The following is a 27,690-nucleotide window of genomic DNA, read 5'->3' as shown; positions in this document are numbered from 1 at the left end:
GTAACACTCAGAAAGGTGCTTCCTTCCAAGACTTCTAGACTCTGGTAACAGTAGCATCTGGCAATGTGTGGCTGTTTAACCAAAACTGAATAAAATTTAAAATTCAGTTCCTCAGTTGCACTAGCCATGTTTCCAGTGCTCAATAGCTGCATATGGCTAGTGGCTACTGTATTGGATGACACAGACTTGGACCATTTCCATCATCGCAGAAAGTTCTTTTGGACTGTGCTGCTCTAAAGCATTTGTATTTTGTCCTGGGAGTAACACTTTGTAAAGCAGGTGTTGACACAGTGTTAGCTGAAATGGCCCTTCCTCCCTTGCCCCATGGAGGCTGAAATGGCCCTTCCTCCCTTGCCCCATGTCTGATGGAATAAGGTGCTGAAATGCTTGCTGATGTTCTTGCAAATCCAGTGTTGGGAGCTCACTAGGTCTCATCTCTCTCTTCTGCCGACAGTGTTGGAGAGCTGGCTGGACTACACTGGGGAACTGGAGCCCCCTGAGCCGCTGGCCAGGCTTCCGCAGCTCAAGCATTGTATCAAACAGCTGCTGATGGACCTGGGCAAGGTGCAGCAGATCGCCCTCTGCTGCTCAACATGAAACTGGGCACCCAAAACTCATGGGGGCACAATCCTGGGGCACCTGCAGGAGGAGCTTCGCATATTTAAATAAATAAACCTAGCATGCTGAATGCACGTGACACCGACTGACTTCAGGGATCTGGGCCAGGAGTGTGGTGGACATTGGACAAAGAGGCCATTTTGGCTGCGGGAGGACACTCTGATCTCGAAGCCTACCATAAAGGTAGCAAATAGACTCTTGGGATTCCCCTCTTCTGTGCACATCGTTGAATGAAGAGAGTCTTTTTGCACAAACTTCACTTGAAATCGTGCCACTGATGATAAATGGAATGAGAGCCAAAAAAGTTTAGTTGGAAACAGTTGTAAATTCAATTTGCAGTTTATTTAATTGACTTTCCTGTCAGGTTGGGGCACATGCCAACTCCTTGGTTTCTTCCTGGCATGGTGTTTGGGCAGCAGGCATCATTTTCCTTTTCTAGCTTCATAGGAATGTTGTGAGCTCACCATGCTGTGGAGGTTGGGAAGGAGCAGAGTCTTGGCTGCCCTGCTTTCTCCTTAGGACTCTTCACTTTTCTCACCACATCTCTTGCATGACTTCATGGTACCGGGGACAAGTTTGTATGCTTTCACCCCAGAGCTGGCTGGGTTATGGCTTTTGTAGCAGAGCCCATACAGCCTATGGAAGAACTAGAATCTCACAGTAATAAGAATCTAGGAGGAATTCCAAACCGAAGCAGGCAGGGTCTGGAACCCAAAGGACAGCATTTTCTACCCACTTCTTAATATTGACAGCTTCCCCGTTCTATTTAATGTCCAAAAATGTTTCCCAAAATTTGAAACTCTTTCACTGTAAAGATTTGTTACAAAGAATGTGGTTTGGGGAATTACCTTATTTTATATTGTTGTAAACAAACTTCAAATTCTACATGTGCCGCTTTTCTCCTTCCTGAAGGGTATGTTCAATAGTCAGCGTTTTCAGAATTGTTTTGTTACTATACTTTAACATTTTACATTTCCTGTTTGTATTATTTTGTGAGATCAAGGTGATTATGCTGCTTAAGGTCCAGGTACAACCTATTTGTACCTTTTGAGACAATATTTGTGTTACTTTTGCAGGTTACGGTTCCACATGTAATTGCTATATTTTGTTCTGTTTTTCCTTACTAGGCAAAGTTAAAATGTTCCATGCTTTGAGGAGTGACCCATTTCACTACTTTGTTTTCTTATCGCTAAAGGCAAAAATCAAAGCACAGTTGTCCATTAACACTTATAAGTTAATTATGGGTTTATGACTCTGTAATGTTATATGCTGCAAACATTTACTGTGTAAACGTGAAGTAGCCAATAATATCTCAATAGTAGTAACAGTATCTTTAGCAACCTTTGGAATAGTTAAGCACAGGTCATTGTGGACATGAATTCAGGCCTCTGTACTAAAATCTATTTCAGGGAATGTTCTGTCTAGTGATTTGCTCACCATTTGATATATAATGAATTATAGGATAAGTATAAGCTGATCTGCTATAGCTGATCCATCAGAGAGAATACACGTGGCTATAACATCTATAACAAAACTGACGATTCCTCTACAAGAGGCTGTTTCTCACAGCTGACACTGGTGTTTCTGGCGTGGGAAGAAATGCACAGGCGTGCATGGCATGCACGTTCTGACACTGCATCGTAAGAGTTCTGTCATGCAGTCTGAAAAGGGAAGAAACAGGATGGCTTTCTGTAGCCACAACTGTGAGGTGTGATGATTGTTGTATTATTAGATTACTGATTTTTCTCTTCTGAAAATACATTTGAGTTTTAATCACATCTGTGGAAGCTGTAACTTTTAAGGTAGTCAATTTCATGTCTTGTTCTACGATGTAAGCAGAAAGTGAATTGCCCTAATTTTGCCAACTGGCCATTATTGGGTTTATTGTTTAAGTTTTTGGTAAAGGAAGTAATCCCATTTCATTCATTGTGACTTTTGTTCTTAGGGAAGCAGAGAAGACTCCCCAAGTTCTTATAACCTCAGTGTGCTTCCCTAATTTAAAGCCATGTTGAGGGGCTCCATTCCCAATTCCTGGGTCAAGGTGAATTAACCCTATGTTGGGGCACTGGAAACCGTTATTTGCAAACATTGCTGTTACCATTTAGAAATATGTGCACTATCAGCCGGGTGCGGTGGCTCACGCCTGTAATCCCAGCACTTTGGGAGGCCGAGGCAGGTGGATCACCTGAAGTCAGGAGTTCGAGACCAGCCTGGCCAACATGGTGAAACCCCCGTCTCTACTAAAAATACAAAAATTAGCTGGGCGTGGTGGCAGACGCCTGTAATCTCAGCTACTTGGGAGGCTGAAGCAGAAGTGCTGGAACCTGGGAGGCGGAGGTTGAAGCGAGCCGAGATTGCGCTATTGCACTCCAGCTCGGGCGACAACTGCAAGACTCCGTCTCAAAAAAATAAAAATAAGAAAAAAGAAAGAAATATGTGCACTACATAAGTTTTGTCTTTTTAGAAAAACTATCCACCTATAAAAAATTACCTTGACAAAAATAGTTCCGGTTTGACTAATCATTTTGTTTCTTTAAGTGGTAAGTGTATGCAAGGTGGATCCTTGATGAGCCAACATTGCACTGTGGATACTTATCTATGTTTACGCGCTATTAGAACAGAAGGCGCTGTATATAGAAATGTTGCTTTGAAGCAATATTTGCAAAACACGCAAACTTCTGTATCTGTATTTGGAAAAAATAAAACAGGTTCTTGTTGCTATGTTTCAGTTACATATTGTTGAGTTACAGTCATGCATCATATAACGTTTCTGTCAACCATGGACCCCATACACAGGGTGGTCCCATAAGATTATAATGGAGCTGAAAAATTCCCATCGCCTAGTGATGCCCTGATGGTCCTACTGCATAGGCCTAGACTAATGCGTGGATTTGTCTTAGTGTTTAACAAAAATCTAAAAAGTAAAATATATAAAAAAAAATTAAACTAGAAAAAAACTCATAGAATAAGGATATAAAGAAAATATATTTGTATAGTTGTACCGTGTGTAAACACAAAGTGTTATTACAGAAGTAAAAGTTAAAATTTAAAAGCTTACAAAGTATAAAAGTTGGTCAGGCAAGGTGCCTCAGATCTGTAATGCTAGCACTTAGGAAGGCTGAGGCTGGAGACCCTGTCTCTAAATGAAAGGCTGGGTGCCGTCACTCACGCTTGTAACCCCAGCACTTTGGGAGGCCAAGGCAGCCAGATCACCTGGGGTCAGGAGTTCAAGACCAGCCTGGCCAACACGGCAAAACCCCATCTCTACTAAGAATACAAAAATTAGCATGGTGGCGCAAGCCTGTAGTCCCAGCTACTTGGGAGGCTGAGGCAGGAGAATCGCTTGAACCCAGGAGGAGGAAGTTGCAGTGAGCCGAGATCGTACCACTGCACTCCAGCCTGGACAACAGAGTGAAACTCTGTCTCAACAAAACAAAAAACAAAAACAAAAAGTTATGGTGGGCCGGGCGCGGTGGCTCACGCTTGTAATCCCAGCACTTTGGGAGGCCGAGGCGGGCGGATCACGAGGTCAGGAGATCGAGACCACAGTGAAACCCCGTCTCTACTAAAAATACAAAAAATTAGCCGGGCGTGGTGGCGGGCGCCTGTAGTCCCAGCTACTTGGAGAGGCTGAGGCAGGAGAATGGTGTGAACCCAGGAGGTGGAGCTTGCAGTGAGCCGAGATTGAGCAAAGGCGACCTGTCTCAAAAAAAAAAAAAAAAAAAAAAATTATGGTGAAAAGGGTAATTATTTTTGAGAAAGAAAATTAAAAAATAATTAAACCCCATCTCTACAAAAATTAGCCAGGCATGGTGGCATGCACCTGTATTCCTAGCTACTTGGGAGGCTGAGGCAGGAGGATCACCTAGGCCTGGGAACCAGAAGTTGCAGTGAACCTAGATTGTGCCACTGTACTCCAGCCTGGGCAACAAAGTGAGATCCTGTCTCAAAAAAAAAAAATTAGTCTATGTGTTCAGTGTTTATATAAATTCTGGAGTAGCGTACAGTAACATCCTAGATCTTCACATTCACTCACCACTTACCCAGCCAGAACAATGTCCAGTCCTACAAAATCTTATTTTTTACCTTGATATACATATATGTATATATGTGTGTATATATGTATATATGTGTATATATGTATGTGTATATATGTATATGTGTGTGTGTGTGTATATATATATGTTTTTTTTTTTTTTGAGATGGAGCCTCACCCTGTTGCCTAGGCTGGTGTGCAATGGCACGATCTCAGCTCACTGCAACATTCGCCTCCCAGGTTCAAACAATTCTCCTCCATCAGCCTCCTGAGTAGCTAGGATTACAGGTGCCCGCAACCAAGCCCAGCTAATTTTTGTATTTTTAGTAGAGATGGGGTTTCACCATGATGGCCAGGCTGGTCTCAAACTCCTGACCTCATGATCCACTCACCTCGGCCTCCCAAAGTGCTGGGATTACAGGTGTGAGCCACTGCGCCTGGTCTATTCTGTATTTTTACTTAACCGTTTCTATGTATAGATACACAAATACTTACCATTGTTACAACTGCCTATAGTATTCAGTACAGTAACATGCTGTACAGGCTGTAGCCTAGGAGCAGTAGGCTCTATCACAAAGCCTAGGTGTGTGTAGGCTATACCATCTAGTTTGCGTAACTGCACTCTATGAGGCTCACACAATAAAACTGCCTAAGGGCTCATCTTTCAGAACGTATCCCCATTAAGAGATGCATGACTGTATAAAGTTCTTCACCATTCTTTTTTTTTTTGAGACGGAGTTTCACTCTTGTTGTCCAGGCTGGAGTGCAATGGCGTGATCACTGCTCACTGCAACCTCCGCCTCCCGGTTTCAAGCGATTCTCCTGCCCCAGCCTCCCAAGTAGCTGGGATTACAGGCGTGCGCCACCATGCCCGGCTAATTTTGTATTTTTAGTAGAGACAGTTTCACCATGTTGGTCAGGCTGGTCTCAAACTCCTGACCTTAAGTGATCCGCCCGCCTTGGCCTCCCAAAGTACTGAGATTACAGGCATGTGCCACTACACCCAGATAATTTTGTATTTTTAGTAGAGATGGGGGTTTCACTGTGTTGGTCAAGCTGGTCTCGAACTGCTGACCTCAAGTGATCCACCGCCTCTGCCTCCCACAGTGCTGAGATTACAGGCGTGAGCCACTGCACTTGTCCTTCTTCACCTATTCTAATCTTCTTTAAACATTCCCTTTTAAAGAAGGCTGTTCTTAACTTCTAAACAACTATCTTTTTCCAGTGAGGCAGGTGCAAACTCTGCCAAGAAATCCCAAGAATGCAAAAATACTTCTCAATTTGTCTGTCTTTAATATTCAAAAGCAAAATGCCCCTCACCAACTTCCAGCCCAGTCCCACTCATACTTTGTGGTGTGAACTGCAGGCTGATTTTGATTGTTGAGAGTAGTGCAAGAAAGACAAGTCTGGCCTTCCTTATATTAACAAATGGCACACACTGCAATAGGACCTATCTGGGACCAATCCAAGCTGTCCATGGACCCTAACTAGCTCCTTCCTGGTTGGGCAGAAGCCTCTGGAAACAGAGTAGGTTTAAGATTTCAGAACAGGTCCTCATTATTTGCCAAATTCTTTCTTCCCTTTGTAAACGATTATGCTAGTTTAAAAAACCAAAACGGAGCCAGCCGGAGAGACATTAAAATGAGTAGCTTCAGTAATGTAAATAATCCATTACTTGAACTAGTTCTGCTTAATTCCTACCACAGGCCTAAAATTTGGCAAGGAAGTTGAGCAAGCCTGGCGGCATAAGCCAGAGCTCACAAGAACTAGCCTATCTCTGTGAAGGTGTGCAGTAAACACTTCACATTAAAATGGCCCAGTAACTTGGACATTTTGGGAAGCCTGTACCCAAAGGGCAGGTGCAAGTGGGTGCCCATATTGGTACAGAGGTAGCCAGTTAAGTGAGCATTTAATAGAGCCAGCTATTTTGCGTGTAAGAAACCCAAGTGGGTCCTTGGGAGCCCAGGTGAAAAACTTCCCATATGTGGTACAGGGATAACCTAGGTTCAGTCAACATCTAAAGATCCCACTATAGCCAACGAAGGCCTTATTGTTATGGACTCCCAACTTCGTTTCGCCACCAGCCAGAAAAGCGGTAGGAAATAGGCTTGGTAAAATAAACCCAATAAAGAACGAATGAAAGAGACACACCAGACCACAGGCGCTGCCAAAACTCATTTTTCATTAACACGGGGTGGGGTCCCAGGCTCAGGCCCCCAGACCCGATCATGGCCCCAGTCCGCACAGAGCGCCCGGCCCTGGCCGCCCGCAGCTCCACCGCTCAGCCAGTGATGCGCACATCCGTGCGGCGGCGGATCCGCCGGGCCCGAGCCGCCTCGGGCAGGATGGCGAGCAGCTGCTCTTGCACCAGCATCTCCACGATCTGCTCCTTGGTGCGGATGTCAGGCCGCAGCCACTGGCGGGACAGCTCCCGCAGCTGCCGGAAAGCCTCCCGGGGACCTGCCGCATCCTGGTAGCGGAACTGCCGGAAACGCTGGCGGAACGTCTCGGGACCGAGTCTAGAGCCGGCGGGGCCTGGTGTAGAGCGCGCTTCAGCTTCTGCCTGAGGCGCTGCGCTCACGGGTGCGGGCCTGAGGGGCAGCTCCAGGGCCGCGGAGGCCGCAGCTCGGGGCGTGGGGATGGCTTCAGGGACCGCGGCGTTGGGGCTGGAAGGCTCAGGGGCAGGCGGTGAGGCCTCTGGCAGCGAGGAGCCCACACAGTTACGCTCAGGGTCTGAGCTCGAACCGGCTCCTTCCGGTTTCTCCGGTGGCACCGCCGCGGGACTCCCAGTGGCCGCCAAAATCGAATCCACAGCCGCCATAACTCCAGCTCCCGGCGTCACTCTTTGTCCGGTAGCTGTGGGCTGAGCACTGCGTCTGCGCGGGGGCGGGGTGAGCAGGGAGACGCTTCCGGTTAAAGGGCAGAGCTCGCGTCAGCCTTGAGGGAGGCGGACTCGGGACTGGCCGAGAGTGCGCGGAGCTTACCTGCACCAGCGAAGCGCCTGCGGCAGCCGGAAGCGAAAGTCTCCGGCTTCTCTGCGTCCAGGTCGGCGCGCGAGCCCCCGGAAGCCGCTTGCGGGCTCCCGGAAGCGGCGCCCCCTAGCGTTCTCTAGTCGCATGAGGCGGCTGCTGCCCTCGCGGTGCGGGAGGGCGAGCTGCGCGTGGCCTGGGCTCCTTCCGAATGGTGGCGCCTCTGAGCGCCAGTTCGAGGAGGAGTCGGAGGAGGAGCCTGAATGTTTCGAGGCGGACTTCAAGTCCCGGACCTTATCCGTGCGCCGCTTCGGTTTGCAGGTGACCTTTGCGTGCGGGCGCCCCTCCTGATTGACCCTGATGAGCTGTAGCTCTGATGGCCCCTCCTTCGGGAATGATTAGGGTGACGGCTGGCCGGGGCTCGTTCGAGTGGCGCCCGGCCGGTGACCCGAACAGGGGAGCGGGACGGCGGCCGTTCTCTCGGGAGGGGCCCATCTGGAGAAAGTCCTCTCGCTTGGTCAAACTAGGAGGGCGATAGCACCCGCCTTACTGCGACGATGACAGACTACAGCACACCGTCTGGCGCGAAGGAAATGCTCGAGAACCCTTTGCTATTGTTATTTTTCGCGTGTCCTCCGAAACCAAGGGAAATGCGGCTCTGGGTTCTGTTAACTTCAGCATTTAATAAGTGAACTGTAAATGCATTGCCCCTTATGGTGGCCGCTGGCCGCCTGAGTTGACTGAGCTCTTGCAACGTAGCTAGTTGATAACCCTCGAAATATAGCGAATTGGCCGGGCGCGGTGGCTCACGCTTGTAATCCCAGCACTTTGGGAGGTCAAGGCGGGCGGATCACGAGGTCAGGAGATCGAGACCACGGTGAAACCCCGTCTCTACTAAAAATACAAAAAAAATTAGCCGGGCGTGGTGGCGGGCGCCTGTAGTCCCAGCTACTGGGAGAGGCTGAGGCAGGAGAATGGCGTGAACCCGGGAGGCGGAGCTTGCAGTGAGCCGAGATCGCGCCACCACATTCCAGCCTGGGTGACAGAGCGAGACTCTGTCTCGTCTCAAAAAAAAAAAAAAAAAAAAGAAATATAGCGAATTGAAATGTGCTATATTGTAAAATACGGGACTTAGTACGAAAAAACGGATGGAAAATATCTGAATACGTTTTAATACTGATTACATGTTGGAATATAATGTTTTGCATATATTGGGTCAAATAAAAATGTTATTAATTTCATCTGTGTTTTTACTTTTTAAATGCAGCTACTAAAAACATTTAAATTGCATGTGCAGTTTACATTATATTTCTGTTGAGCAGCCTTGGGTTAGAGTGTTGGAGTGAGGCTGCCTTGGTGGAATCTCCTTTGATGATACCCAGCTCAGAGTTGTTAGGAGGATTAAATAAGTTAAGCCCTTGGAGAGAAAGGGCTTTTAAGAAGTTTGCTCTTGTTTTTATTAGGTAAACTGCTTGCTATCTCTGAGCTACTGTTTTCTTATCAGTAAAATGTGGATGTAATAGAACTTACCTCTCAGAGGTAATTGAGAATTCAGTGAGATGATGTAGGTAAAAGCACGTGGCCCTGACAGCCCTCGGCCAGGTGGTTTTCTGTTTGATAGCTGACTCACAAATAGTTTGTTTTTGGTTTTGGTTTTTTTGAGACTGCATCCTCCGCCTACCGGGTTCAAGCGATTCTCCTGCCTCCGCCTCCCGAGTAGCTGGGATTACAGGCGCCCACTACCACACTGGGCTAATATTTTATATTTTTGGTAGAGATGGGGGTTTCACCATGTTGGCCAGACTGGTCTCGAACTCTTGACCTCAGGTGATCTGCCCGCCTCAGCCTCCAAAAGTGCTGGGATTACAGGCGTGAGCCACCACGCAAGGCCACAAATAGGTTTTATATCCTCATTTTACAGAAGGGGAAACTGAGGCCCTGAAACGACAGGGGCCTCGTATGAAAGGTTTTGTATGACTTTGCAGTCCTTTTGAGCCCTGTGCAGGATGGAGGAGCAGGTTTAACAACCATTAACATGCCATTAGCCCTGATATAAAACTTACCCCTACCATAGGATGTTTCCTTTGGATGGGTAGAAGTGGACCCTCATGAAATCATTTCCATAGCCTGAAAACCTTGAAAGTCATTGCAATGGGCCTTTAATGTTTTTTAGTTGCTGACATGTAAAAATTGGGAGATTTCACATGCAAATCTGGATTTCTAGTTTTTCTTGAATAAACGGAAGCGCTGGCCACACTGGACCCAAATTCCTGCCAGGCAACAATCAGCTGACACTGAGTAGAGACGACTTCCTTTAGACAAGATACTCTGTCCCATTTGGTCTCAATCTCAACCATTCCCTGTGGTTCTCCGAAATAGAATGTTGTTTGCATTTGCTGTTGCTCTCAGATTGTTGCTTTATTTAGAGTTGATATTTTTCTCTTTTTTTTTAGAGGTGAGAAAGCAGGGTCCTAGTGTTTGTTATGCCTACTGGCTTCAAACTTTGACTTCTGTCTGGCCCCTTAGTAGTTGGGTTTGCTGCCCAGAGTGACCAACAGTGCTATTCCCTGTGTGGTAACGGGTACTCAGTTTCCAGGCCTAAGGGAGCACACTAAACCCTTCTGTGGAGGCAAGAGGTGATAGAAGTCTTCACTGGGGAGGAGACTTCAAGCTGAGACTCAAGAAGAAAATGGGTGGGGCTCAGGGACATTCCAGGTAGAAGGTACTGCCTGTACAAAGGCACACAGTGAGTAGGAGCAAAACTGTGGAAACTGCAGGCTATATGGGAAAGTGGTTGGGATCTGGAGAAGGAGTGAGAGATGAGGTTGGAACACTGGTGGAGGTTAAATCATAAATGTCTTAGAATTCCCTGTTTAAAATTTAGTTCTTCTTGTGAAAGGGAATGAACTTTTGTGGCACCTGGAATCATGAGATGTTATGTTAGATCTCTAGTCTATTTCTTCCATCCCTATTGAAATCGTGAATTATTAGAGATGGAAGGAGGGACCTGAGAGATCTATTAGAATCATTGAATGTTAGACTGGAAGGGCCCTTAGAAATTGAATTTAAAAATCCAGCCCTTTATGGGCCAGTAAGCCTGCTTTAAAGTGATTCAGCAGTAAATAATAAATAATGTGGAGGGAATAAATGAAACAAGGAGTTTCATTTATTGGCCGGGCACCGTGGCTCATGCCAGCACTTTGGGAGGCTTAGGCAGGCGGATCACCTGAGCTTATGAGTTCAAGACCAGCCTGGGCAACGAGATGAAACCCTGTCTCTACTAAAAATACAAAAAATTAGCTGGGCTCGGTGGCTCATGCCTGTAATCTCAGCACTTTGGAAGGCTTGAAAGATTGGCAATATGTACACTCTACTTTTGTATATGCTTGAAAATGTCCATGATAGAAGTTAAAACATTCAGATTCCCAGAGTCTGAAAAAAAACATATAATGCCTCTTCTTCGAAAAGGGATGCAGTTACCTACTTTCATGTAATTTACATATATCCTTGAACCCTCCCAGAAGTCCCAGATCAAGCTTAAAATATACATTTATATTTCATTCTTTTGAATTTTGCAGATTGAGAAACCAAGATGTCAGAAGATGAAGGATTGGTCCAAAATAAGAAAGCTAGTAAGTGATTCCATGAGGACAGAAATCTTTTGACTTTTAGTCCAAACTCTTATCTTATTATGCCTCTTTATCCCTAGATTGGGAGTTCACTTGGGAAGGGATCATAACTCATTCATCTCATATCACTTAGCTTCCAACACAAGGCCTGACTCCTAGCCAGCCTCAGTGTTGGTTAAAGGAAAGAGGACAAATGTGGATTGCAGACCATCCCTGAGAAGGCAGAGCTCTCATGAGTCCCAGACTCTTTCAGAGACCTCAGTGCCTTTTGATGGCACTTGGTTGTTGAGGGTTGTGGAAAAGAAGCTTGGATACTTCTTTTCTTTTGTATCAGAGCCATCACACTGGAAAATACGTCTTTTAAAAAGCTTTTTATTGGCCAAGCACGGTAGCTCACGCCTGTAATGCCAGCACTTTGGGAGTCCGAGGCAGGCGGATCACGAGTTCAGGAGTTTGAGACCAGCCTGGCCAGTATAGTGAAATCCCATGTCTACTAAAAATACAAAAAAATTAGCTGGGCGTGGTAGCAGGTACCTGTAATCCCAGCTACTTGGGAGGCTGAGGCAGGAGAATCACTTGAACCTGGGAGGCAGAGGTTGCAGTGAGCTGAGATCGTGCCACTGCACTCCAGCCTGGGCGACAGTGTGAGACTCCATCTCAAAAAAATAAGTTTTTTATTTGGAAATTATAGATTCATAGAAGGTTGCAAAAATAGTTCAGAGAGGTTTCATGTACCCTTCACTCAGTTTTCCCTAATAGTAACATCTTGCATAACTGTAGTACAATATCAAAACCAGGAAATTGACATTGGTACAATCTACAGACTTTATTCACATTTTCCCAGTTTTGCATACATACATTTGTGTGTGTATGTGTGTGTGAAGGTCTATGCAATTTTATCATGTGTGGATTAATGCAGCTACTACCACAATATCTAGAACTGTCTGGTCACCACAAAGATCCCTCGTGCTATCTCTTTATAATTGCATCCATTCATCTTCCCTTCCCCTATCCCTAACCACAGGCAACCACTAATCTATTCTCCATGTCTATAACTGTGTTATTTAAAAAATGTTATATACTTGGAATCGTATAGTGTGTAATCATTTGGGCTTGGCTCTTTCCACTTGGCACAATTCCCAAGTGGTTGCTTGTATCAATAGTTTGCCTTTTTTATTGCTGAGTAGTAATCCATGGTATAGATGTACCATGGTATATTTAACCATCCATTGAAGGACATTTGGGTTATTTCCACCTTTGAGCTGTTACAAATAGAACTGCTATGAGTTGTTTTATGACATGGCCTTGGGTAATCATTTATCTTTCTGAGCCTGGAAATAGTAACTACCACACAGGGTGGCTCTGAATAGTCGAGGAGGAGAAATATATGTAAGGGAACTAGTGCAGGGTTTGGCACAGAGTATACACTTAGTCACTTTTTTAAAACAATGATGGTTATGAAGAGACAATACTTCCTTGAATTTGTAAGTTCTAGTATGTATTTTTAAAAGTCACAGGCATTGATATTATTATTAGTATATTAGTCTGTTCTCATGCTGCTAATAAAGACATACCCAAGACTGGGTAATTTATAAAGGAAAGATGTTTAATGAACTCATAGCTCCACGTGGCTAGGGAGGCCTCACAATTGTGGTGGAAGACAAGGAGGAGCAAGTCACATCTTACATGGATGGCAGCAGGCAGACAGAATGAGAAAGTGAAAGGGGTTTCCCCTTATAAAACCGTCAGATCTCGTGAGACTTATTCACTACCACAAGAACAGTATGGGGGAACTGCCCCCATGATTGAATTATCTTCCACTGAGTCCTTCCCACAGCACATGGGAATTATGAGAGCTACAATTCAAGATGAGATTTGGGTGCGGATACAGCCAAACCATATCAATTAGTCATTCTTGAACATCTGTGTATGTGTGATACTTTATTTACAGATGAGAAATTAAGGTCTAGAGAGATTAATTAACTTGCCCAGGTTCAGCCAGTCCATGGCAAGATTGGGATTCAAACCCATGTTTAACATAGGCAGTAGGAACCATGGAAGGACTTAAAGCAGGGGAAGGATGTGATCAGATTTGTGTTTTAGGAGACTCAGTCTGGATGCACTGTAAAGAATATTGCTTTATTGCTGAACACTAGATTATTTCTGATTTTTCATGAAAATAATGTGATAATCATATAGTGCTTAAAGCTTTTTCTGATTTTGAATTATAAGCATCTATTGCTATCAAATCTATTTGGTTTCTGAGTTTGAAAAGGAAGCATTCTGATAGCAAGAGCTTGGATGGTAAGGGATACCAGTACTTCCTTAAGCTGTAATCCCAAAAGAGGACTGACTGAAATGTTTTGCTACATATTGCCACCTTTCTTTCTATAGACATGTGTTTGATTCATAGAACCTTAGGACAACCCCTTTACTTCACAGATGGGCAAAATAAAGTTCAGAAAGTAGAAGTACTAGCCACGGTAGAATCCAGGGCCCAGCAATGAATGAGAGTTTTAGTTGCTCTACATCCTCATCAGCACTTAGTATTTCATTTGATAGAGTCTGTCATCCAAGCTCAGTGTCATTAGTTATTCAGAAAATTCAGTGCAGTGTTGCAGTCCTAGCTCACTGCAGCGTCAAACTCCTGGGTTCAAACTATTCTGCCTTAGCTTCATGAGTAGCTGGGACTATAGGCGCGTACCACCATGCCCCACTAATTGTTTTTTTGTTTGTTTGTTTTGTAGATACAGGGTCTCGCTATGTTGCCCAGGCTGGCCTCAAACTGCTGGGCCCAAATAATCCTCCTGCCTTAGCCACCTAAAGTGCTGGGATTACAGGCATGAGCCACCGTGCCTGGCCCTACCTCTCACTTTCTCTGTCTCTATACTGCCATACTCCTCTTCTCTTCCTTTCTCTTCCTTTCTCGTCCCTTCTCTTCCCTTCTCTTCCTCTCCTCTCCTCTCCTCTCCTCTCCTCTCCTCCCCTCCCCTCCCCTCCCCTCCCCTCCCCCCCTCCCCCCCCCTCCCCCTTTTCTTTCATCTTGCTCTGTCACCACCACCCCCCCTTTTTCTTTCCTCTCGCTCTGTCACCCAGCTGGAGTGTGGTGGTGTGATCTTGGCTCACTGCAACCTCTGCCTCCCAGGTTCAAGCTATTCTCTTGCCTAGCCTCTCGAGTAGCTGGGATTACAGACGCCTGCCACCACACTCGGTTAATTTTTTGTGTTTTTAGTAGAGACAGATTTTCACCATGTTAGCCAGGCTTGTCTCAAACTCCTGACCTCAGGTGATCCACCTGCCTCAGCCTCCCAAAGTGCTGGGATGACAGACGTGAACCACCACGCCTGGCCTCTTGGCTCTTTTTAAATCATTCCTTCCCAATTCCTTCATTTGTTTTTGCAGTCCTATTTTCTGTTCTCAGCAAGGCTAGCTTTCTTTTTGATGTTTCTGGAATGATCTTCCCTTCTGAGATGGTTATTTTTAAAATCCCTTCTTTCCTGAGTTCTGCCAGTGTCCTCTCCTCTGGCTGTCTCAGTGTCTTTTCTTCGAACTGTTACATCTTTGCTTTGATCTCTTGTTTTAAAATTCATTAAGCCCTTTGACTTCTTTGTTGTTCATGATTATCATCTGTTTCATGTTAGCTTTTTTCTTTTTCTTTTTCTTTTTTTTTTTTTTTGGTGATTGTCTTTCATCTGCCATTTGTTTTTCCTGTTCCCTGCCTCCCTCTCCTGCTTTTTTCAGTAATATATTTGTGTAAGTCTGTTGCTATTTCTTTTTTTTACTATAACTCCCCTTTAGATGAAGTGAGTTCTTCTGGACCAGCTGCTTGTGGGATTGTGTGTGGAGAAAGGACTAGAGTAGAATTCCAGGCTGGCAGGAATTGTCTTGGCTTCATAGTGAAGCTCCTTCTGACAGGGTTTTGTGTGAGTATGTGAATTGGTTTAGCCCTTTCCTCTTCCGATCAGTTGGAGCTTGGCAGCTGTAGGGCTATAAAAATGGAACATTTGTGTGTTTCCCTGGTCACCCCACTCCCCTACTTCTCCTTGGTCCCAGTGGGACCAGAGAGGCTCCCAGAGCCAGCCTGTCCATCGCCATCCCAATGTTCTACTGAAGGTGTTGTGAGTTGTGCCCTCAAGGTGTAGCCCACTTTTTTGGAGAACTTCGAGTTTTGACAGCTCTCCCTGAGGCCTGCAGCCATAGCGTTCTCTATTGGCATTAACCTTCTGGATCTTCTCAGCACCCCTCATTGCCGCACAGGCTGATGTGATAGCTTGCTACTCTCGGCACCGTCACCCGTCACCCTCTGGCCACTGGAGTGCTTAACCCAGAAAGGCTGGGAAGTTAATGCCTCCAGGAGCAGCTCTCAAGTCGACAATTCTGAGGCATGCTCCCTGCAATCTTTTTTTTTTTTTTTTTTTTTGAGACAGAGTCTCGCTCTGTCGCCCAGGCTGGAGTGCAGTGGCACGATCTCGGCTCACTGCAAGCTCCGCCACCTGGGTTCATGCCATTCTCTTGCCTCAGCCTCCCGAGTAGCTGGGACTACAGGCGCCCACCACCACGCCCGGTTAATTTTTTTTGTATTTTTAGTAGAGATGGGGTTTCACCGTGTTATCCAGGGTGGTCTCGATCTCCTGACCTTGTGATCCGCCTGTCTTGGACTCCCAAAGTGCTGGGATTACAGGTGTGAGTCACCACGCCCAGCCCCCTGCAGTCTTACTAAGGTCCCCAGGACATTGGAGCCCCACTGGCCCACAGGGGTGACATGTTCATGCACCTCTGTCAAAAAACAAATTTATAGAAGATCCTGTGATTATTCTCCTTAGCTATGTTAACATAATTAATTATGTTTATATAATTAACCATCTTTGCACTCCCAAATTGATATGTTATTTTTACAGGTACTGCTGAATTCTATTTGCTTATATGTTAAGATTTTAAAAACAATATTTATAAATGAGATGAATCTGTAGCTTTCTCTTTTTGTGCAACCTCTATTAGGTTTTAGTGTCAGTGTTCTCACTTCATTACAATAATTTGGTAGTTTTCCTTCTTTTTAGGCTCTGGAACGGTTGAAGAAACATTGAGGTTATTTGGAGTTGCCTATGAAACCTTTAGGATCTGCTGCTTTTTTCTTTTTAGGTGGTGGTAGTGGTGAGAGACCTCTTTTACAGCTTCTCTACTTCTATGACAATTAATCTATTTAGGCTGGGCGTGGTGGCTCACATCTGTAATCCCAGAACTTTGAGAGGCTGAAGTGGGAGGACTGCTTGAGCCCAGGAGTTCAAGACCAGCCTGGGCAACGTAGTGAGACCAGATCTCTACAAATTAAAAAATTAGTCAGTTATGGTGGTGCACACCTGTGGTCCCAACTACTTGGAGGCTGAGGTGAGAGGATCACCTGAGTCTGGGGAGGTAGAGGCTGCAGTGAGCTGTGATCATGCCACTGCACACTGGCCTAGGGCATAGAGTGAGACCTTATCTCCAAATTAAAAAAAAAAAAAAAAAAAGGAAAGAAAATCAGAAAATTAGTCTGCTTAAATGGTTTCGGCTGGTCATGGTGGCAGATCACTTGAGGTCAGGAGTTCAAGACCAGCCTGGCCAACATGGTGAAACCCTGTCTTTACTAAAAATACAAAAATTAGCCAGCCACGATGGTGGGTGCGTGTAATCCCAGCTACTCAGGAGGCTGACGCAGGAGAATCGCTTGAACCCAGGAGGCAGAGGTTGCAGTGAGCCAGGGTCGTGCCACTGCACTCCAGCCTGGGCAAAAGAGAGACTCTGTCTCAAAAATAAATAAATAAATAAATAAATAAATAAATAGTTTCTATTGGGGTCACTTTGGTAAATTATTTTTTCCTAAAAGATTATTCATACAAATCTAGTATTTAAGTGTTAAAAGACCCATTCAAATTCCTAAAAATAACCTCTGTTGAAACATGTCAGTAGGCTAGCTATGGCCTGTGAACTGCCATTTTGCAATCACTAGATAGAGAATTTTCTACCTGAAAGAGGCCCTATGGATCCATACTGGGGGTTGCAAATAGGTAAGATGCCTGGCAGATGACTTAATTGTGTGAGGTGAAGACTTTGGTGAATTAGAGAGCCAATACCTCAACTAAAGACAAGCAAGTTAATTTTAAACAATATTTAAACCAAAACACTATGCAGGTCAAATAAAACAGTCTGCAAGTTCACTTGGCACATCACGTGCCATAGCTAGTTTATGGCCTCTGCCAGCCCAGCCTCCTTCCTCATAACCACACCTCCTGAGCATCTTACATTTTAGCTATGTCTCATGCTCCCTGAACAGACCCTGCCCTTTCTTCATATATCTTTTTTCTTTTTTTTTTGAGATAGAGTTTTGCTCTTGTTGCCCAGGCTGGAGTGCAATGGTGTGATCTTGGCTCACCGCAACTTCTGCCTCCTGGGTTCAAGCGATTCTCCTGCCTCAGCCTCCCGAATAGCTGGGATTACAGGCATGCACCACCACGCTCGGCTAATTTTGTATTTTTAGTAGAGATGGGGTTTCTCCATGTTGGTCAGGTTGGTCTCAAACTCCCAACCACGGAGTCTGTCTCTGTCACCCAGGCTGGAATGCAGTGGCTCAATCTTGGCTCACTGCAACCTCTGCCTCCTGGGTTCAAGTGATTCTCCTGCCTCAGCCTCCTGAGTCACTGGGACTACAGGCGCCTGCCACCATGCCTGACTAATTTTTTTTATTTTTATTTTTTAATTTTTAGTAGAGACGGGGTTTCACCATGTTAGCCAGGATGGTCTCGATCTCCTGACCTCGTGATCTACCTGCCTCAGCCTCCCAAAGTGCTGGGATTACAGGCGTGAGCCACTGCACCCGACCACCTCTTCATATATCTTTCTTTTTTTTTTTTTTAAGAGACGGAGTCTCACTCTGTCACCAGGCTGGAGTGCAGTGCCATGATCTCGATTCATTGCAACCTCTGCCTCCCAGGTTCAAGCAATTCTCCTGCCTCAGCCTCCCAAGTAGCTGGGACTACAGGTGCCCGCTACAAAGCCCAGCTAATTTTTGTATTTTTAGTAGAGACAGGGTTTCATCATGTTGGCCAGGATGGCCTCAATCCCTTGACCTCATCATCTGTCCACCTTGGTCTCCCAAAGTGCTGGGATTACAGACGTGAGCCACCACGCCTGGCCTCATATATCTTTCATAGCTTTATTATAGCAAGACTTTCTCTGAGGATTTTACTTCCCCACCATATTGTGAACTCCTGGTAAGCAGGGACCATATCTTATTCACCTTCATATGCTTTGCAAACATTTGTTGTATAGGTTTTATAATCAGCAAAACAATAAGAATCTTCTCTCTCTCTCTCTTTTTTTTTTTTTTTTTTTTTTTTTTGAGATGGAGTCTTATTCTGTCACCTAGGCTTGAGTGTAGTGGCGCAATCTCGGCTCACTGCAACCTCCGCCTCCCAGGCTCAGATGATGCTCCCGCCTCAGCCTCCCGAGTAGCTGGGATTACAGGTGCATGCCACCATGCTGGGCTAGTTTTTGTATTTTTAGTAGAGACTGGGTTTCACCATGTTGGACAGGCTGGCCTTGAACTCCTGACCTCAGGTGATCCACCCGCGTCAGCCTCCCAAAGTGTTGGGATTACAGGCGTCAGCCACCGCGCTTGGCCGAATCTTCTCATAAATTGTTTGTGGAATTGAATCGAACTCCATTTTATACATTATGAAAATGAGGCCCCACGTAGTTAAGTGACTTATCTAAGATCACATAGGAATAGGACCAGTGCTCTTTTTGGCATTCTACCCTGTAATAGTTCCAGTTATAAAATCAGGAACTGTAATAGAAACGAAACTTTCTTAGTTTCTAGAACTGACTTAAATGTCTGACTCTGAATCCCCAGCCTGCCTCCTTGCAGATAATTTAATTTAGGATGTCTTCAGGTAAATTGAGATATAATCCAGTAATTTTGAGTGGATATAATTTCAGGCTTATTGATTCATCGTGGGCCCATTCAAAGCTCTCCAAACTTCCTGCCTCTTCTTCCCCAAAGCTGATCTAATTCCTAGAGAAATTGTGCAACCACAGCTGGCAAGAGGTGAGGTTGGCAGTAACCATTTTTGGGGTCTCATCAGGTCTTACTGGCATCATCTGATGCCCCTTGTGAGCCTGGATACTTTCCTTGTCACTCTTGGATCCTCAGGCAGTTCAGAGGACTGATGGGACACCCCTCCTGCCTGTAGCCATCTCCTACCATCTCTCTTGCTTTCTCCAGGCCCAGTTGTTTCTTTCAGAAGCCTCCTAAACTTTTGAAGGGAATCCTCTTATATTTCCTTCCTTAAGACTAGGTTTGCAGTAGGGGAGGCAAAAACTCCATACCTCATCTCTCCGTCTCTCTTTCTAAAACTTTCTCTTCTTTCTCTCCCTGAATTCTTTACATCTTTTCTCAGGGTATGGGGAAAAACCAGTTTTGTCCCTTCTCACCTCTGTGTGTGATTACTGTCCCACCCAAGAGTGGCCTTTGTCTTTCTTCTCAGCTGTCCAGCCATCTTTGCTGCACTCAGTGTCCTTCTGTCTACCTATCAGTTGGAGGAGGTTGACAGATACACCCCACGGGATAGGAATGGCAGAGCAGGTGATGCTTGAAATCAGTTTTCTACTGAGGATCCTGGTGCAAGAGCAAATTGAGATACTCAGTTGTCATCTTTAATAGAAAAAAGCATTTTAGATCCTATATTTTTCTATACCTTTGGAAGGGCCCCAGAGATTTGAGTTCTAGTCACCAAGTTCCATTCAATATTTGACACGTGATTTGGGTGAGGTTTCTGTTTTGCTGAGTTTTTTTTAATGGTCCTGATTTAACCAGACTTATGGGACAGTACTATGCACCCACGTTCCAGGGCCTCCAAGTTCTAAGTCTCAGAGTGGTCCCTGGGCTAAGGTGCTGGATGAACCTACTCCCAGCCTAGAAGCTTCCCGTTGTAACCAAGTACACCCATTTTTCTTTGAGATAGAGAATGAGTTACCTTTTTAAATCAGCTTTTTTCTTCTTTCTCTTTCGTCTTTTTCTTCTGTTCCCCACTTCCTACTTAGCTGATTAGAGATGTATAACCTTTTACTTTCCCTTCACCAGATACTCCTAGAGCAAGTGTATCAGTGTGCTTACTTCAAAGCTCCAGAGTAGAAACCTCTCCCACCAGATTGCCTTGAGAGACAATAGTGAATTTACAACCAAAAGTATGCCTACCAGGAAACTCTGCCCCATCTCTGCCTCCCGGGTTCAAGCGATTCTCCTGCCTCAGCCTCCCGAGTAGCTGGGATTACAGGCACACGCTACTATGCCCAGCTAATTTTTGTATTTTTAGTAGAGATGGGGTTTCACCATGTTGGTCAGGCTGGTCTTGAACTCCTGACCTTGTGATCCGCCTGCCTCAGCCTCCTAAAGTGCTGGGATTACAGGTGTGAGCCACCGAGTCCAGCCCCCAAGTCCTCTTTTAAAAGCCCCCGCTCTCTGCTCCAAAAGCAAAGAGATACTGTAAGGCAGGAAGCCTATACTCTTCCCCTTAAGCTAGCTTTGGAAGCAAAAGTCACTTTCTTTATACCAGACCTTCCTTTTTTCTTTTCAGGCGAAATCTCTGTCACCCAGGCTGGAGTGCAGTGACACCATCTCGGCTCACTGCAACCTCTGCCTCCTGGGTTCAAGTGATCCTCCCACCTCAGCCTCCCGAGTAGCTGGGATTACAGGTGCCCACCACCTCACCTGGCTAATTTTTTTGTATTTTTAGTAGAGATGGGGTTTCACCACATTGGCCAGGCTGGACCAGACCTTGCTTCTGTTAATTGGATGCTACAAATGGAGAGCAAGTGTACCTGAAATTTAGCTACACTGCTTTCTTTAAAAAAAAAAAAGGCCCTGGCCGGGAGTGGTGGTTTATGCCTGTAATCCCAGCACTTTGGGAGGCCGAGGGGGGTGGATCACTTGAGGTCAGGAGCTTGAGACTAGCCTGGGCAACATGGTGAAACCATGTCTTTACTAAAAATACAAAAATCAGCCGGGCATGGTGGCACACGCCTGTAATCCTAGCTACTTGGGCAGCTGAGGCAGGAGAATCACTTGAACCTGGGAGGCAGAGGTTGCAGTGAGCTGAGATTGGGCCACTGCACTCCATCCTGGGAACAAAGTGAGACAGTGTCTCAAAAAACCAAAAAAGCCCTATCTTTGCAGGACAGGTGAGCCCCCAAATTGAGACTTAGCTCAGGAGAGTTCTTAGCTTTGCCCAAGGAAGGAATTCAAGGGTGAGCCAGCGGTGTTAGACAGCAATCTTTTATTGAATAGTGCTTCTCCTTGTGGAGCAGGGCTAACTCATGGGCAGTGAATCCAGAGTCAATACCCAGTGTATGGGATGTTGGCAACTGTATTTATACTCACCTAGTCCCTTCTCAGCCTTTTGGCTAAGATCAAGTGTAGTATACTCATTCCTACCCACTGTCAACCACATGCAAATTAAGGGGCAGGTTAATGCAAATTGAGGGGTGGGTTTTTAGAGCTTTCTAGGAAAGAGGTAGCAACTTCCTGGTCATTGCCAAGACATTTGTAAACAGTCATGGCACTGGTGGGAGTGTCTTATGCTAATGAGGGATGGGGACAGCTAGGGGGTCCTAGATCCTGTTTTGGTCAGCAGGATTTTGACCAGAAAACAAGTCCTGCCATTCTCCTACCTCACCAGGGCTCTGGCAGCCATTTAGCTACTTTGAGCGCCAGTCTCCTATGTATGGAGTTGGGTAAAAGTTTGGGTGGTTGTGAGGATTAGCTGAGATAATGCCTGTGAGTATCCAATAAATGTTAGACTCCTACATTCCAATCCTTGTGCCCCCTGCCTCCAGAATCTTTCATTGTGACCTTAGGAGATTCTGAGAACGATTTTCTCAGAGCAGGGCTTCCAGTAGCTGATGGTATGGTGGGAGGAGTGGAGTGGAGCTCTTGCCTTATTACTGAGGAAATCTATTTTTTTCTAGTATTACTGGATTCTTGGGGAAAAATTTGTAGTCCTCCCCTTGAAAGGCAAAGGGGCTAGTTGTGCCATTTGCCCGCCCAGGAACCATGAGGAGATATATGGTAACTTATGCCTGGCAGCTCCCGAAGAAGGAACTGGTGAGGAGGGGCAAGGGCCCTGGGAGGAAAGAGCAGAAGATTGAACAGACAGGTGTTTTGAGGAAGGTAGATGCAGGTGTGGGAGGGGTTCTTGGATGAATGGTGGCCATCCTGTACCTTCTGGAGTCACAGCATGGCACAAAGGAGGGACCCCTGCCCTGTAGCCTACCAGCCCCTCACACTGGGAAGCCATAGGCCACACTCAGAGCCACTGAATCCTGTTCTGTACCCACTCTTCCTGCTATTATGAGATCCAGAGAGAACAAGGCAGGGTAGCAACATAGAGTCATAGGTTAAGCTTGTGAACTCTGGAGCCAGCTACCTAGGTTTAAATCCCCATCACCCATTAGTCATGTGACCCTAGGCTAGTTGCTTGGTTTGCTGTGCCTTTATTTTCTCCTCTGTAAAGTGAGATGATAATATTAGTACCTACTGCATAAATTTACTGATTAAATGATTTACATATTAGAATAGTGCTTTGGATAATGCCTGACAATAGTAAATTGTACTCAATAAGTATTAATTTTATTTATAAAGTACCTTTCCCCATATTTCTATAGATATCTAATTTTTGAGAAATAGAACATTACAGGTGTAGGGAAAGCTCTTTACCATCCCATGCCCCTTTATTTCTCTTTACTAGTAACCACTTTCCTGAAGTTGGTGTCACCCTTCCTATTTATATTTTTATATATTATCACATGTGTATATATCCATAAACAATATATAGTATGTGGCACACTTTTAAAAAATGATACCATAAATAGCATCATAGTTCTTTTTTCCCGAAAATCATTTCAGCTTTATCCACATTGACACACACAGACTTAGTGCTATGTTCAATCCTGTGGCTGAACCATAATATATTGATCCCTTCGATCCCTACTAATGAACACTTGTTTTCAGCCATTCACTGTTACACACAATGTTGCCATGATTACCCTCATGGCTATCCCCTTGTACATGTATGTTTCTCTGAAGAGGACATATAAAGTATATACAGTTCTTCCATTGTGAAGTACACACATCCTCAACTTTATATAATGTTGCCAAATTGCTCTTCAACATGGTTGTACCATGTTTCCCAGTTCCCAGTGATAAGTGCAAAATAATATAATGTTTAATTTCCATTTCCATTATTTCTAGCAATGTTAAGAATGGTTTCACAATTTGGTTGGGGCATGAGGGCTCATGCCTGTAATGAGGCGGAAGGATCACTTGAAGCCAGAGTTGGAAACCAGCCTGGGCAACAAAGTGAAACCCCCTCTTTACAAACAATGTAAATATAAATACAAATGAATAAAAACAATCTTTTCACAATTTATAGGTAATTTGAACTTTCCCTTTGAATTACCTTTGCTCGTTTTGCCATTGGGTTATTTGTATTTTTCTTTTGATTTGTAGGATTACAAAAAATAAATTTTGAATTGTAATCCTTTGTTGATTATATGCATAGCAAGTATATTTTTCCAGTTTGCAGTTCGTCATCTCACTTTGTTTATGATACACTTTAAAAAGAACATTCTCTTTTTTCCTTTTTTTGTTTGTTTTTATTTATTTTTTTGAGACAGAGTCTCACTATATTGCCCAGGCTGGAGTGCAGTGGTGCAATTTCAGCTCACTGCAACCTCCACCTCCCAGGCTCAAGTGATTCTGGCGCCTCAGCCTCCTGAGTAGCTGGAATTACAGGCGCCCACCACCACGCCCGGCTAATTTTTGTTTTTTTTTTAGTACAGATGGGATTTCACCATGTTGGCCAGACTAGTCTCAAACTCCTGGTCTCAAGCGATCAGCCCACCTTGGCCTCCCAAAGTGCTGGGATTGCAGGCATGAGTCATGGTTCCAGAGCTGTTTTTTTTTGTTTGTTTGTTTCATTTTGTTGAGAGTTTTTCGCCGAGACGGACCATCCTGTCCCCAGGCATCGGTCATGCAAGCAAACCCTGGCCCGGTTCACCCTTCTGACGGGGTTTCACCGTGGTCTCGATCTCCTGACCTCGTGATCCGCCCGCCTCGGCCTCCCAAAGTGCTGGGATTACAAGCGTGAGCCACCGCGCCCGGCCTGTTTGTTTCATTTTGTTGTTGTTGTTGTTACAGGGTCTTGCTCTGTTACCCAGGTTGGAGTGCAGTGGCGCGATCATAGCTCATTGCAACCTTGACCCCCTGGGCTCAAGCAGTCCTTCTGCTTCAGCCTCCCGAGTAGCTGGGACTAAGGGCGAGTGCCACTGTGCCTAGCTAACGATGTACTTTTCAACAGAAGTTAGTAAACAGAGACTTTTATTTAGTTTTTGCATTTTTTTCTAACCCCTCCCCAAACTAAAGTTTTTACATTTTTTATTTTCAAACATAAAATTTTCAAACATAAAATGTGAAATATTTTACATATATATATGTATCATCCTCTAGATCTATCATTCACCATTTTGCAGTATTGGCTTTATGTATTTTTTTTTCTTTTTTCTTTTCTTTTTTTTTTTTTTTAAGGCGCAGTTTTGCTCTTGTTGCCCAGGCTGGAGTGCAATGGTGCGATCTTGGCTCACCGCAACCTCCGCCTCCTGGGTTCAAGCGATTCTCCTGCCACAGCCTCCCTGATAGCTGGGATTACAGGCATACGCCACCACACCTGGCTAATTTTTCATTTTTAGCAGAGACGGGGTTTCTCCATATTGGTCAGGCTGGTCTCGAACTCCCAACCTCAGGTGATCCACCCATCTCGGCCTCCCAAAGTGCTGGGATTATAGGCATGAGCCACCGTGCCCAGCCTGGCTTTATGTATTTGTATATGTGTTTGCTGAACTGTTTGAAAGTAAGCTGCATACTTTATGACATATCTTTCTTAAAAATGATGACGTTACCCACATAACCAAATACCACTCTCATGCTAAGAAAATCGGCACTGATTTCCTAATATTATCTAATGTACAGTCATATTCAATTTCCTTATTTGTCCCTAGAGTGGCTTTGCTCTATCACCCAGGCTGGAGTGCAGAGGCACGATCTCAGCTCACTGCAACCTCTGCCTCCCAGGTTCAAGTGATTCTCCTGCCTCAGCCTCCCGAGTAGCTGGGACTACAGGCACGCACCACCATGCCAGGCTAATTTTTGTATTTTTAGGAGAGAAGGGGTTTCACTATGTTGGTCAGGCTGGTCTCAAACTCCTGACCTCAGGTGATTCACCCGCCTTGGCCTCCCAAAGGGCTGGGATTACAGGCGTGAGCCACCACACCTGACCTAGAGTGCCTTTTATAGCTTGTTATCATGAATCAGGATCCAATCAAGAAGCATATCGTTGGTATGTCTCTTGAATCTTTATTAGTCTAGAGCAGCCCCCATGCCTTGTTTTTTTCATCATGAAATTGACTTTTTGAAGAAACTAGGTTCATTGATTTATAGATTTTCTACATCCTGGATTTTTCCCTATCCTCTGTATTCACATGTTCTCAGTCCAATTCCAAATTCCTGGGGAAAAGGTAGGGTGGCCCATCTTGGATTAGGTGTTATATAAGTTTTCTATGGCTGCCATAACAAATTACCACAATTTGATGGCTTAAAACAAAGCAAATTTATTGTATTACAGTACTATAGGCGAGAAGTCTGACATGGATGTTCTTGTTCTAAAATCAAGGTGTGAGCATTCCTTTCTCAAGGCTCACGGCCTTTTCTGCTTCTAAAGGCCACCCACATTCCTTGGCTTGTGGGCCTTTCCTTCATCTTGACAGCCAGCAGTGTTGCATTCCTCTTACCATTATTTCCTCAGATCTATCTGATTCTAAAATCCAGGCTCTGTACATCATACCTATACTGCCTGCAATTAGTCGTGCCACTTACTTTGTGGATGGAATTGAAGGATTTGACATTTAGCTGGTTTGCTGGTGCATAACAACTAGCTTCTGGGGAGAGGAGATGCCCTGACTAGTAGCTGCCAATTTCTGTGGCATAAGTACTCCTACCGTGGCCAGTTTTAAGTTACCAACTTAATTTCAGCAGGCTTGCAAACTTCCTGAAAATGTAACCATCACTCCAGCACAATACTGCATTTAATCCTGGTAAATTTCACCTTGTTCAGCACCATCCAGCCTGCTGTTGACTGTTGAGAACAGATGGTTTCTATTGACCTTGTTTGCTTTGTTTCCATAGGGACTGTACCAGCTCGCCATGGATATCATCATAATGATCCGAGTGTGTAAAATGTTCCGCCAAGGTCTCAGGGGATTCCGGGAATATCAAATCATTGAGACTGCTCACTGGAAGCACCCTATCTTCTCCTTCTGGGATGTAAGAAGCTGGGCTCAGCAGGATTATGAGGGCTTAAAGAGGCCCAATAAATTGCATCCCACTTCCTGGCCCAGGCTACAACTGAGAAAGAAGACAAAAGGAGAAGCAGATGAGAGACCCAATGGTCACTTTTATTGATGGCCAGACTTCTGTTGGAGAGGGTGACTTATATCATCAACCAAGAGGTTTATCTAATACTGAACCCCAGATTTAGACAGCCTTACATGTCTAGCCACAGGCAACGCTGGACCAAGGCAGTCTCCACTGCAACAGCAGGCCTGCTGCCGAAACTCATGGCAGGGAAAGGTGGAGCAAAATATGGGCTCAGAGGGAAGGAGACAATCATGCCTAGTTTTTCTTTTTCCAAATTCATCGAAGAGTTTAAGTCACTCTTCAATGTAAAAGGAGAGAAGCCAGTAGTGTTCTACTAATACACCTCCCTCCATGTGGAAAGAAACCTTGGGAGTAGAGAAGTGGTCTCCATTTCAATGGTGATCAAAAGAGCCAGAAGCAATCCAGGAGTCACAATAACCAGGGTTTTCTAAATGCCCACACGCTTGCTCTATTCGCGTCTCTACTTTCTTTCCTACACCCCTACTTCGGTGCAGGGGGCATTTTCAGGGCCTTGTTCACTGTGGTGACTGTGTTTCTTTTCTTTTTTTGAGACGGAGTCTTACTCTGTTGCCCAGGCTGGAGTGCAGTGGTACATCTTGGCTCACTGCAAGCTCCACCTCCCGGGTTCACACCATTCTCCTGCCTCAGCCTCCCTGGTAGCTGGGACTACAGGCACCCATCACCACACCCAGCTAATTTTTTGTATTTTTAGTAGAGACGGGGTTTCACCTTGTTAGCCAGGATGGTCTCGATCTCTTTACCTTGTGATCCACCTGCCTCGGCCTCCCAAAGTGCTGGGATTACAGGCGTGAGCCACCGTGCCTGGCCTGGTGACCGTGTTTCTAGATTTCCTAGAAGGTCCCAATTTAAAATATTTTATCCCAGTGGTAGATCATGTGCCCTTCTTTAGCTCAG

At 45.1% G+C, this 27,690-nt stretch overlaps 3 protein-coding genes across 15 annotated transcripts in view; 2 read left to right on the top strand and 1 right to left on the bottom strand.

The window, feature by feature from the left end:
• PHF20 (PHD finger protein 20) overlaps nt 1-3,339 on the top strand; it is a 176,092-nt gene extending 172,753 nt beyond the window's left edge. The window contains exon 18 of the mRNA XM_058432861.1: nt 455-3,339. Coding sequence (XP_058288844.1) covers nt 455-597 — 143 coding nt within the window. The 3' untranslated portion in view covers nt 598-3,339. The remainder of the gene's footprint in view (nt 1-454) is intronic.
• A 3,478-nt stretch (nt 3,340-6,817) lies between these two features.
• On the bottom strand, nt 6,818-7,772 carry SCAND1 (SCAN domain containing 1). Its single transcript, XM_032141816.2, has 2 exons — nt 7,639-7,772; nt 6,818-7,530 (listed from the first exon to the last, which is right to left on the bottom strand). The coding sequence occupies exons 1-2, from the start codon at nt 7,770-7,772 to the stop codon at nt 6,936-6,938; spliced, it is 729 nt and encodes a 242-aa protein (XP_031997707.1). The 3' UTR covers nt 6,818-6,935.
• The window catches only part of CNBD2 (cyclic nucleotide binding domain containing 2), a 78,571-nt gene continuing 58,651 nt past the window's right edge, over nt 7,771-27,690 (top strand). For 5 of the 13 annotated variants that reach the window (XR_009211491.1, XM_032141814.2, XM_058433026.1 and 2 more), the window contains exons 1-3: nt 7,771-7,944; nt 11,202-11,255; nt 26,524-26,661. Coding sequence is in view for 11 of the 13 variants with exons in the window: in XM_032141814.2 (XP_031997705.1) it covers nt 7,771-7,944; nt 11,202-11,255; nt 26,524-26,661 (366 nt within the window). In the remaining 2 variants the exon portion in view is untranslated. Of the gene's footprint in view, nt 7,945-11,201; nt 11,256-19,226; nt 19,336-22,165; nt 22,390-26,523; nt 26,968-27,690 lie in introns of those variants that run through there. The other 8 variants (XM_058433029.1, XM_058433028.1, XM_058433035.1 and 5 more) reach the window with 6 other exon arrangements.

The sequence above is a fragment of the Hylobates moloch genome, unplaced genomic scaffold (assembly GCF_009828535.3).
Source record: "Hylobates moloch isolate HMO894 unplaced genomic scaffold, HMol_V3 SCAFFOLD_21, whole genome shotgun sequence".
In the NCBI taxonomy this organism is placed as follows: Eukaryota; Metazoa; Chordata; class Mammalia; order Primates; family Hylobatidae; genus Hylobates; species Hylobates moloch.
Note: the sequence above shows the minus strand (reverse complement) of the source record. Positions and strands in the feature narration are given on the sequence as shown.